This window comes from Euprymna scolopes, chromosome 46 (genome assembly GCF_053919585.1).
Source record: "Euprymna scolopes isolate OS-2025 chromosome 46, ASM5391958v1, whole genome shotgun sequence".
Taxonomy (NCBI): Eukaryota; Metazoa; Mollusca; class Cephalopoda; order Sepiida; family Sepiolidae; genus Euprymna; species Euprymna scolopes.
The window spans coordinates 141,120,722-141,133,980 of NC_136527.1; the positions used below are offsets into that span (position 1 = coordinate 141,120,722).

The 13,259-nt window shown below is 34.0% G+C and overlaps 1 protein-coding gene across 1 annotated transcript in view; it reads right to left on the minus strand.

Annotated features, from left to right (window-relative positions):
* Positions 1 to 1,305: 1,305 nt before the first annotated feature.
* LOC145270216 (uncharacterized) overlaps positions 1,306 to 13,259 on the minus strand; it is a 61,714-nt gene continuing 49,760 nt past the window's right edge. Inside the window, exon 4 of the mRNA XM_080125848.1 lies at positions 1,306 to 3,245. Coding sequence (XP_079981974.1) covers positions 2,109 to 3,245 — 1,137 coding nt within the window. The 3' untranslated portion in view covers positions 1,306 to 2,108. The remainder of the gene's footprint in view (positions 3,246 to 13,259) is intronic.

Consider the following 13,259-nt stretch of genomic DNA (forward strand, 5'->3'; position numbering starts at 1 on the left):
TTCATCTGCACTACTTAAAAAATGCTAAGTTTATTTATGTCTTTTATTTAAAAAAAAAACCCACCCAATATTCTGCTGATGATGAGACTTTGTTTTCAAAAAAACTATATGCTAAAATTGTTGTCCATGACTCAATGTCTGTCACAATAAAAAACATTGTTTCCGAAACGATCGTACAATTTATTGGCTTTGTTGTGTTCCTTCTGTAAAAACATTAAACATCCAACATACCAGCAAATCCTGCGAACATCGACCTGAAAGAACAGTTGGAAATGACCATACATTATGAACATGTAATCCCTAGAGTCACCTACGTTGAAAATGCTGCTGTCACACCTGACATAGTTATATGGAATAAGTCAGAGAGTTACAACCTTGCTTAGTTGGTTGTTTTTGTTTTACGGCATATCAACCTTTTTCAAGTTATTTAATGCCGAATCTAGTTATTTTGAGGAACGATTTTTAATGGAGTATATTTGTTTTTTAAGTCGGATTCTATTTAACCCATAGTTGGGACCCTAACAGGTACTACCACTCCGGGTCAGAGTGGACCTGGGAGCAATGGCAATTTAAGGGTGGCTCCACACTCCCCAAGGCCCGCAAGCTGGGGCCTCACCATCAGATATAGTTTTAGGTCATATCCAGGACCAATGTCCTGGGAACACAACCAGCTTCCCAGGGGAATAAACGATATCCCAATGATAAAGACATGGTTAGAAGTCTTAGAAACGGTCCCATGAAGATGCGAAGATGGGCCAGTCATTAAGGTCTGTGTATCAAGAAGAAAATCATACCTGAGATGTTGGATGTGGGTGTGGCTTCTTCATTCTCTCCAGATGACCTCTTCACCCTGGGAGAATTCTGGTTGGAATCTTCTTTCTTCGTCCTCCGGACTGCTTCGTTGTTTAATGGAAACATTTATGGTCGACACAAGAAAACACACAACACAACACAATCGTAATATATATGAAATATAATTAACTATTTTATTTTATATTATGTATACAATATATATTACAATACTTTTACAATTTACATCTCCTACAAGTGATTTTTCACCATTACTTAAACTAACTACCCTTAACTAGTATTGAGGGGGAGGGGGTCCCCCCTCTCATTCATGGAGAGACAGAAATATGCGTGCTTACCCCATGCTGTCCGGATGAAAAGAGGTCAATATAAGAAAGGGAATTGTGGCTGCACTTCTGTGTATGCTTCCACCAAATTACCACCTAGCCATGCAGGGGGAGGGTGCATAAGCAACTAGCAACCATGGCACTATGAGATAGTACCACTGTGCGTGACTTGTGTTTTTTTTTTTTTGTAAAGGCACTTTTTAACTGTTTCTTTTTTTTTTTTCATAAAGGAAATTTTCGATTTGCTTGGGGGAATTTTTAGTTTCTAAAAGTGTGGTTTAAGTTTCAATTGCCGCAAAGATAAAAAAATTTTGTATAGCCATTTCAGGAATAATAAAAACAAACAAATGAAATCTTTTCAGTTTATTCGGAAGTGTTTTTTTGTTTGTTTGAATATTTAAAAATAAAAGAAAAACATTTTCCTGTCTATACAGAATTATTTTTTCACGCTAGAAACTTATTTTGGTGAAGAGTTTGTTTTAACTATTTAATAAGTCCAGACCCGTTTTAAAAAGTCGATATTATCAATATAATAATTATTTAAAGTTTATTAAATAACAATTTTAAATAGAACACTCAAAACAATTCTCTCGCTAGAAACATTAACTAACATATTGCTATTTAGTAAAATTAATTTTCCTTAATGTAATATGCAAATGAGGTAGGTGACCTTAATAGTATATTTTGCAAGAATAATACTATATATAGAAATAAATGGAAAAGTAAAGTAACGAACCTTTTGTATATATTAATCAAATTGTAAACAAACAAACAGACAGGAATATGAATTTATATATATAGACGTTTTAGTATGTCAATATTGGAAATGTTTTAGTATGTCAGTTTTGGAAATGTGTTAATATGTTAATGTTGAAAATGTTTTACTATGTCAATTTTGGAAATGTTTTTGTACAGTGTGTTGATTTGTTTGTGTTCTTTTTCAAGGCTTAATTTATGTTTTTGAGTTAATTTTTAACACGAGTTCGTCTCTTTAGTATGCGTTCGCATGTGAACTTGCAATGTATATTTGCGTGAATATGCCGACCCACATAGATGACAACAAAAAGGCTTCTCACCAGAGTGTGTGCGAATATGTCTTTTTAAGGACGAACTCTCTGAGAATGCAGTTTCACACAAATGACAAGGATATGGTTTTTCTCCAGTATGAGATCGCATGTGTTTCTTTAATATTGCATTCTCGGCAAAAGAAGATGCACAGATTTCACAAGAAAAAGGTTTCTCTCCAGTGTGAGTTCGAACATGGATTTTTAACGTTGAATTCTGCGCAAACGAAGCGCCGCATGTTTCGCAACAAAATGGCTTTTCTCCACTGTGAGTTCGCATATGTTTTGTCAACGACGAATTAACCGTGAACCCTTTACCGCACTCTTTGCATATGAATGGCCGCTCTCCACTGTGTGAACGTGTATGGATTTTTAAAGTATACTTGTCGTAAAACGAAGATGAACATATATCGCAGGAATATGGTTTCACTCCACTGTGAGTCCGGAGGTGAATTTTTAATTTAGAAATATCCGAAAACGCAGACGAACATGTATCGCAAGAAAAATGTTTCTCTCCAGTATGCGATTGTATATGTCTTTTTAACGCAGAATTATCTGCAAACGCAGACGTGCATATCGGACAAGCATACGGCTTCTCTCCAGTATGTGTTCGCATATGCTTATTCAACGACGACGCAACCGAAAATGAATTTCCACAGATTTCACAAGTATAGGGTTTCTCTCCCGTATGCGTTCGAATATGAATTTTTAACGAAAAATTATCTAAGAAAGCCGCGGTGCAAACGTTACAAACAAACGGTTTCTCTCCACTATGACTGCGCATGTGCACTACTAAATTAGACTTGTACAGGCATGAGAACCCGCATACTTGACATGAGTGCGGTTTCGTCCCGGTATGTGTGCACATGTGTAGCTTAAAATAATAATCTTGCGCAAATGCCAAGCCACATATTTTACAAACAAAAGGCTTCTCACCTGTATGTTTTCTCATGTGTCGTCTTAAGTTTGATTTCTGTGAGAATACCAAGTCGCATTCTTTGCACGTTAAACAGTCACCGCCAGCAGGAGTTTCCATTCTGGTGAGCTTTAAAAAAACAGACAATAGAAATAATAATTTTTTTTTTTTTTTTACACAGTGTTCACCACTTATCAAGGCCCGGAAGCCACTCAGGGATAAGGGTTATTGCAAGTACATTATGTTAGTGTGGAGATTTGATGAAGTGTTTACTTAAGGGGGGCGGTTCATTAGGAATTTGTTAGCATTGGTGGGAAGCAGGCAGAGGGAACAGAGTTCCACAGGCGTGCAGTTCTAAGAAAGAAGCTTTGTTCATGGAATCCGCGTTTTGATTTAGGCACAGAGAAAGAGTGGGGGAAATTTTTCACAGTGGATTCAGCTAGACGGGTGTTTTTCATGAACGATTGGCGAGGGGGGACCAGAGATTGGAGTTCAGACGAGCACCTGTCATGGAAATAACGATAAAACAAGGATAGGCTCGCAACATCTCCTCTGTAGGAGAGAGGTTGCAGGGTAGAGAAAAGGGCATCCCCCACTAAATCACAAAGTCTATTTTGTACTCTGTCAAGGCAGGATAGGGCAGATAGGCTATTTTTAGCAGCTCCTGCCCAGATATGGCAGCAGTATTCCATCCTTGGACATACTTGGCTTTTATATTTTATTTAAACAACGTCGCAGCTCACAACAGCTATGACAGCCCCAAAACTGAAAGTCTTGCTCGTATTCCAAATCCTGAGTTCAATTATATCTAACTGATGAACTAAGATGAGGGCGAAACTTAAGTTTTGGACTTCCAGTTTGTTATCTGTCATTGCTCTTGTGAACTACGTCATTGTTTGGCTGTGGAAATATTTTTTCACCTGACACATATTTAAGCTTTTAAGCAAAACCCACTATTAATTTGTTTGTAAACAAACTGATGGTTCGAGCACTGTTGCAACAGGCAAGTGTGGATTTAATACACACTTGAAGAGAATATTTATAGCACTGATTCATGGTCCGATGGAGAGAGCTGCCGACTGTCAATACAACGATTGTAGGTTTGATTCACAGCTGGAGAAAGGTAAGGGTTGCATGTCTAGCTGCACTGATGAGTTGTGATATAACAGAACAGTACTGTATGTCAGTGACAATTAAAGCCCCCTCTTTGGGTTGAGCACTTTGTAAATATATTTTCACCCGACGCGTATTTAAGCTATTAAGTGAACTACACTATTAATTTGTTTGTATACAAGCTGATGGTTAGAGCACTGTTGCGATTCGAGGAGAAACATTTACGCCACTGATTTTTGGTCCGATGGTGAGAGCTGCTGACTGTCAATGCGACAGTTGTAGGTTCGATCAAACAAATGAAATCTTTTCAGTTTATTCATAAGTGTTTTTTGTTTGTTTGAATATTTTAAGAAGAAAAAAGGAAAACATTTTTCTGTCTATACAGAATTATTTTTTCTGTGGAAACGTGTATGTCTAGCCACACTGAAGAGTTGTGATACAACGAAACAGTACTGTATGTGGATGACTATATATATATATATATATATATATATAGTAGTAATTTATAAAATATATATGGCGATTTACTTCAACAGTACTCAATACGTATAGGTAGAGCTAGGTAGTAAGTTATAAAATATATATGGCAATTAACCTACACAGAATATTCCGCATTTCATCCACGCTAGGATTCATCAGGCTTATGCGAGGATTTTGTGGTTGTTTTGCGTTTTTATATACGCACCTTCTATTGAGTTTTTAGTTAGCCAATCAGCTTTGTAGTTTCCACCACACCCTTCCTAATCAGCCAATGAGCCGGCACTTACAGGACTAAGGCCCAGTTGACCTCCAGTTCACCCGTTCCTTTGTGTGTGCTATTTTAGCAGGGAGCATAGATATCTAGTGTTCTGACCTATTTTAAATCTACAGTAAATGTGTTCTTTCTTATGTTATATATATATATATATATATATGTATTTATTTTATTTGTTTATTTTCTATTGTTATTGCTAGTTTAAAATTATTTTGTATCGCTATCCTAGAGTAAAATTTATCCCATGAACACAGTTGTTTGCTATTTCTCTCCTACAGCTTAATAGATGTTGGGGTTCTTTAAAGTATAGGATCGCAAATTTTTCATGAAGGCATAATCTACATGGATCTGCTTGTCTTTGTTTGCTAGAATTGTTTTCATTCGGTGTTGTTTATTTTTTAATGTACTTTTGTGGTCATAATATATGATTATATATATATATATATATATATATATATTGGTAGAGCCCAAAAAAGGTGGACAATGTTGAAAACCTTACTACCTGTGGAAGTGGCAGTCTGTTGATATACAACCCATTGTGCAGCAAAGGTTGTGCGATTGCAACCACATCTCTCCTGATTCGGCACTGCTTGAGTTCAATGGCAAGGTAATATCCAGGACGACTGGAAACAATGTCGACTGAAGCAGAACGCACATACAACACCTGGATTTCTTAAATACTTCCCCTTTGCTTACTGACCAGGTTCAATGTAGCTTAACTTCACAGATCTAACAAAAACCGTTGTCAACGTGATTATGCTGTCCATATTTAATGCTCACACAATATCATATTTTAAAATACGATGATATTCATAACTGTTTGCAATTGATGATTTTTAGCCAGAATTAAACATAAGGTTACTTGTCATTTCTATACTATCATATTATTGCTAAACCCTACGTATCTTTTAAGCACTGTTGAACCGAATACTGAAAATATATACACAGTATTATCCTCCTCTTTTAGTTGTTTTCACAACGTTTCGGCCAATTATTACTCTGGCCTTCGTCAGGTTTACCACGACGGGATAGGAATGTCGAATCCTCCAACTACATCCACACGAATTGCTGACTTCAATAACGGTTTGGTCAACTAATCCTCTGACCGGCTTTTGGGTGGGATCGAAAACGCTACTTCTAGTAATCTAGAGGTAGCGTTCTGGAATCACAAATATTCTATCCACTACACCACGGGCCCCAAAAGACAATCAAGGTTGGATTTTTTTGGTCTTATAAATCCAATTGTCCAAAAGATAATTCCAAACTAATTCAATAATTGATGATTTTTAGCTAGAAGTAAACATAAGGTTACTTGTCATTTCTATACATTTTTTTTTACATAGGCGTCACTACTTATCAAGGCCGATAGGCCACTCAAGGATAAGGGTTAAAGAGTGTAGAGTAATCAAAAGGACAATATAGTAACTGATAGTAATGGAAGTTCGGTAAATTTGTTAACTCAAGTGGAACGGCTCATCAGAAACTTGTTCACGTTGGACTTGAAGACAACCATATTACAGACAGCTGGAAAGCAGGAAAACGGAAGACAATTCCACAGGCGTGCAGTTCTAAGAAAGAAGCTTTGATCATGGAATCTATGTTTAGGTTTAGGCACAGATAAAGAGTGGGGAAAATTATTGATAATGTTTTCAGCTAGTCTAGTGTTTCTTGTGAAAGTTTGGCGACGGGGGACCATAGATTGAAGCTCAGTCGAACACTTTCCATGAAAATAATGATAAAGCAGAGACAAACTCGCAACATCTCTTCTGTGAGATAGAGGTTGCAGCGAAGAGAAAAGGACATCTCCCACCAGGCCACAAAGTCTATTTTGAACCCTATCAAGGCAAGATACTATCATATTATTGTAACTCTACTTATCTATTAAGCACTGTTGAAGCGAATACTGAAAATATATACACAGTATATTCTGCTTTTCACATTAACGAGAAAACAATTATAGAAGACATCCAAGAGCTTCTGTTAAAAATAATATGGAGATTAACTTAATCGAAATAAAAATATTTTTCGTAAATCCCTTCCGTAGCAGTGTCAGAAATTTTGTGAAAAATAGTGAATTTTTTTTTTCAATTAAAGGAGCAAGGACCAAGATTTCATAAAAAAAAAAAAAACGTGTTTTTTTTTTAAAAAGGTTTTAAACTTCGGACTTTACAGGTAAAATTTTAAAAGAACACTATGTTTTTTTTTTTTAAATTTGAATATATTATGTATTGACCTTTTCTCTTCAATTTGTGAGTAAATAATTATGTACTCATCGGGTTCTAAATTAATTATTATTAGACATTTACAAAATGGGAGGCGTGAATTATTCGACCCCCTGTCTTTCCAAGCTTATAACTCCTCGAAAAATGTAATTCAAGCCCTAATTTTTTTTTCAATTAAAGGAGCAAGGACCAAGGTTCCATTAAAAAAAAAAAAAAAGAAAAAACAAATAATGTGGTTTAAAAAAAAAGGTTTTAAACTTCAAACTTTACAGGTAAAATTCTAAAAGAACACTATGTTTTTTTTTTAAATTTGAATATATTATGTATTGACCTTTTCTCTTCAATTTGTGAGTAAATAATTATGTACTCATCGGGTTACTAAATTAAGTATTTACTTTTTAATAGACACTTAAAAATTGGGATGGGGGGGTTCGTGAATTAAAAAAAAAAACGTTTGTCTAAAATATTATATTTGGTTTATTGGAAAGAACATAAAATTTCACATTTACCCTGAAAATATCGTAAAATTAGAATCAATAGAAAAATTTGGATAGATTTTTAAAGTTTATAAATTGAAAAATATTGAGTTTAAAAATTGAAAAATATTGAGTTCGGAAAATTCATTACTGTTTTAAAAAAAAAAAAAAATATTTCTATTACTTTTAAAACAACTGTAATAGTTTATTTTGGAAGTATAATCCATAAAGAAAATAAATAACCCACTTTTAACGGAGAAATTCCGAGATTTTTATATTTTATTTGCAGTTTCGTGTTAGGGGTGTCAAAAATTCCTACAAAAATTCTGATACCGCTAGAGATTGACCTTATTTTTATCAGCTGCAGCTTTCCTAAGTTTGTCCTTTAGTCCTCAGCTTCCATATTATATTACTAACTTTCAGACAATATCTGGGCTGTTTATTTCATTACAAACACACCAAATGCAAATGTATGCAAGCAGAATACATGGTCACCTCGGATGTAATGAGATAGATGCAAATATATACTAGCAGAAATACTTGGCGCTGCCTTGGATTGAATTAGATTGATTGAAATATATACTAACAGAATACCTTGCATCGCCCAGGATTTCATGAGATTGATTGAGATATATACTAGCAAAACACCCAGTGTTGCCCGGGATTGAATGAATTAGGTGAGAATATATATTAGCAAAATACCTGGCATCGCTTGGGATTTGATGAGATAAATGTGTTGCATATTACCTGTCCTTGCATATACATGCTGTAAATTACCTACCCTAGGTAAGATACAATTATTTAATATGTGAAATACCCGTCTTATGTAGGTAAAATATTCTTTTGCTCGAAATAGCAAATGATACATAAACGTACAAAATTCCTCTCTCATAAGAATAATCAATTTTTTCATTATGTGTACGGTCCCGAGCAACGCCGGGTAGCCCCGCTAGTCTATTATATGGGGAAGAATTATGGCTTTTTTGGGTACAGAACAAAGTAGAACTTGCATTCTGCTGAGCACAATATGAAAATGCTAACACCTATCTAATGTTTTTCAATTATATTATAGTCCAGTAGGGATTCAAGTTCTCTCCAGTAGGCATTCACTGCATTTTCTCACATGTCATTTAAAGTTGAAGTTAAGAAAAGAAGCTGGACCTTGCGTTTATGATCAGCTTTAAAAAGAAAGGGGAAAGAATAACAGACGGAGATTGGCCTTATTTTCAGCTTCCCTTATTTTGTCCTCACATTCTATAAGTGATGTTTCTGACAAAGAGGGAAGAATTGCTGCTTTTTTGAGTACAATACAAAGTAGACCTTGCATTCTGAGCTTAAAAAAAACAATATAAAAATGCTAATCAACACTTATTTAACGATTAATAATTATATTATAGTCCAGTAGGCATTCCAGTTCGCTCCAGTAGGCATTCACTGCATTTTCTCACATGTCGGTTAAGTTTAAGAGAAGGTGGACGTTTTTACGTTCAGTAGCCTTGTAACTCTCTTTATTTTTTCATTTAGGTTTCAAATTCCATGTTTCTGAAAAAGGGGGAAAAATTGCTGTTATTTTTGGTAGAATAGTAAAATATGTAGATTGGTTTTAGCAGCCTCATATTACTTCCCTAATTTTAAAATTTAAAAAAAAATTCTCTCTAGGTTGGTTGGTTGTTTTTGTTTTACGCCATATCAACCCTTTTCGGGTTATTTAATGCCGAATCCAAAGATTTTGAAGAAAAATATTTAATAGAATATATTTGTTGTTTTGAAATCATTTTCTAACCCTAACAGGTACTACCACTCCGGGTCAGAGTGGACCTGGGAGCAATGGTAATTAAAGGGTGGCTCCACACTCCCCAAAGCCCGCAAGCTGAGGCCTCACCATTGGATATAGTTTAAGGTCATATCCAGGACTGGCTTCAGTAGGAGTATTATGACTTTGTAACCTTTTCTCACTGGCCCCCTCTTCTCCACTGACCTGAACCCGCTGGACTACTTTGTTTGGTCCTACATCGAGAACATCACCAACATGACCTCCAACAACACTAAAACTAGCCTGATTGACACCATCTGCCAATACTTGTGGAAAAGACATGCTCCCAGTTCCGGACTCGTATGAGGCAGTGATTGAGGCTGAAGAGTCTTCAGCCTCAATCACTGCCTCATACGAAACTTCAATTCAGGTAATTGAATGTAGTCTTCAGCCTCAATCACTGCCTCATACGAAATTTCAATTCAGGTAATTGAATGTAGACAAGCTGACATCTATTCAATGTAGCTGTCTTCAGCCTGAAGACAGCTACATTGAATAGATGTCAGCTTGTCTACATTCAATTACCTGAATTGAAATTTTCAATAAATAGGAGTTTCCATTCTAATTAGTTTAAAAAGAAAGGACATGAAAGTCTTCATATTCCATGTTTCTGAAAGAGGGGAAAAAATTGCTGGAATAGTAGATAGGTGTAGATAGATTTCCCTCTAAGAGTTCCCATTCTGACGGACAAAAAAAAAATGCTGATCAACACGTATTAAAAGCTTGGTTGCTAAAAAAGTGGGAAATTTGAAGGTCAGCTTATGTGGCAAAAGCTGTGAAAATGAGGGCTTACCGTTCAAACGACCTAGGTGTGCGTGTGTGCTTTGTCATCGCCGCGAAGCTAGGATAGGAAAAGAATTCCAAGATGGCGCCGACAGCGTTTTGTAATTTGTTGGGGGGGGGGGGAGATTGAATTACAGTGCATAATACAGGTATTTATATCTCGAAAACTACTTGTCTCTGTAAAATTAAAATGAGATTTTCATATTCAGCATAATCGCAAACCTTCGGAAAGTCGTCATTTTAAAGAAAATTGTCTTATTTAAAAAAAAAATAATAACAATAAATAAAAGCGGTATTTTTTTTTTACGACCTGCCCCAACGTAGTATAAACACCCCCAACCACCCCATGTTAAGAACGGCTTTCAGAATACCCCCCCCAACCACCCCATGTTAAGAACGGCTTTTAGAATACCCCCCCCAACCTGGCCATGTAGGTATGGGCAAAATGAATGCTGATGCTCAAAATGTATAAACTTAAAAATTCACCTAAAATCACTAAATTAACCAATTTTAATGAAATTTTCAGTATTTATCAAAGAAAGAGATACTGAAGATGAAGTTTACCATCGAAATATATTTAAAAATTCCAATATAAATTTCAAGCAAAATAAATATCTGTTTAGTTTGTAATAATGCATTGTTTCGGCTTCAAACGTATCTAATACGTATTTCATTTTATAGAAATGTTATATTTTCAAACAACTCTAATAAACCTCGATAAAACAAACATTTATTTAAATTCAAACAATTAATTATTTACATCATTAGTTTCTACTGATATTGCATGGTGTAATTTATTTTTTAATTGATTGAAGATTAGAATAAAAATGCACTGCTTTCCATATCGATTGAACTCACTGCTTCCAAATGTCGAGACTTTTATGTTAAGCACGTTCCCCTCACCTATCCTATTTATTTTCTTCTGTGCTAGTCAAGTGGCAAATGCTCAAGAAAGGATACATTTATCATTTATTATTATTTATATGGAAAATTATTTTGTTCAAATTACAGTATTCCATTAAAAAAGTACTTCACTACAAAGTTTTGCAGTAAGCCCATTAAATCCAATGTCAGATGTTACAGAATATGGTTGAATATCAACAGCATTTCAGATAATGGATCTCCTGTGACCTGTGTCGCTAATATCCCAAATTTTTGTTTTGGCCAATATTGATTCTGTAGCAGTTTGGTTTTTCGTTGGATGCTCATAGTTGCTGCCACTTGTTTCTGGAGTGTCTGTCCCTGAAATTTTCAGTATTATGTAATTTGTAACAATAAAAAAAAAAATTTTACAGGAACATTACAAAAAAAGCCCTAAAATCTATATTAATGAATTCGATATAACTCAAAGAAAAATGAATTTCTCGAACTACCGATATTACCATTGAACTGAGCATTGTTTATTTCATATTTTCACACAAAAAAATTATAATAGCAAAAATATTTCTACTTTTTTGTTTTAAATTACAGATTTCACATAATTTTTATATGCAAGATTTTAATTATTTCCTTGCTTGTAAGAATGTGAAACTTTCGGTGTAACAATTTTTATCGACCAATAATTAAAAAATATTAATTTAAAAACAGGAACATAAAAAATAATTGAATTAAAAAATGATAAAAATTGATACAAACGTTCAGAATAGGAATGTATGGATGCACGTCTGGGGGGGGATATCCGACACCCCTACCTCCTTTTAATATCATGACTTCATTTTGAAACAGCGTTTTGATTAGCTGAAATTTTGTGTCTCCGTATATTCGTGTTTACAACTTATTATCGGTTGCGTTTTGGCGAACGGCACAATTACTTGCTTTTTGAGGGCTAATTAAGCTGTATTTTGTACAAACAAGGTGTTTTTTTTTTAATTCAATATCTTAAGACTTTACTAATTATCTTTGAAATAGACCCAGAAAACAAAACTACTTTTTTGTTTTGAATTTGAATAGATTATTTATTGATCTTTTATCTTCAATTTGTGATAAATAAAACTTTGGTGAGTAAATTAATTATTTACTTTTTAATAGACATTTCAAAATGGGAGGCGTGAATTAATTCGACCCCCTGTCTTTCCAAGCTTATAACTACTCGAAAAATGTAATTCAAGCTCTAATTTTTTTTTTCAATTAAAGGAGCAAGGACAAGGTTTCATTTAAAAAAGAAAAAACAAACAACGTGTTTTTTTTTTAAAAAAAGGGTTTTAAACTTCGGACTTTACAGGTAAATTTCTAAAAAGCACTACTTTTTTGTTTTAAATTTGAATATATTATTTATTGATCTTTTATTTTGTGATTTATAAAACTTTGATGAGAAAATTAATTATTTACTTTTTAATAGACACTTGAATTAATAAAAACGTTTGTCTAAAATATTATATTCGATTTATTGGAAAGCGTATAAAATTTCACATTGACCCTGAAAATATCGTAAAAATAGAATCAATAGAAAAATTTTGATAGATTTTTAAAGTTTAAAAATTGAAAAATATTGAGTTCGTAAAATTCAATTAATTTCATTGCTATTTTTTAAAAAATATTTCTATTACTTTTTATACAACTTTAATAGTTTATTTTGGTAGTATAATCCATAAAGAAAATAAACAACCCACCTTTAAAGGAGAAATTACGAGTTTTTTTTATATTTTATTCGCAGTTTCGTGTTAGGGGTGTCAAAAATTCCTACAAAAATTCTGATACATCTAGGGGTTTGTATTACTGTACACATAGATTCGAAAAAGTCGTCGTCAAAAAAACCCAAATATATAACAAATAAATGTTATCAAAGGCAAGATAAGTTACTTTTCTACCAAACTGGATATATTTTTCGTGTTTTTATTCAATGTAACATGTTTATTCAGCTCGAAAAACATTGTTTACCGAGGTATTGGAAAATTCAAAATGGCGCCCGACTCTCTCTTTAACACGATAAGTTCGGGAAAAGGTGTTATAAATATGTCAACCTATGTCACGGTAATATATATT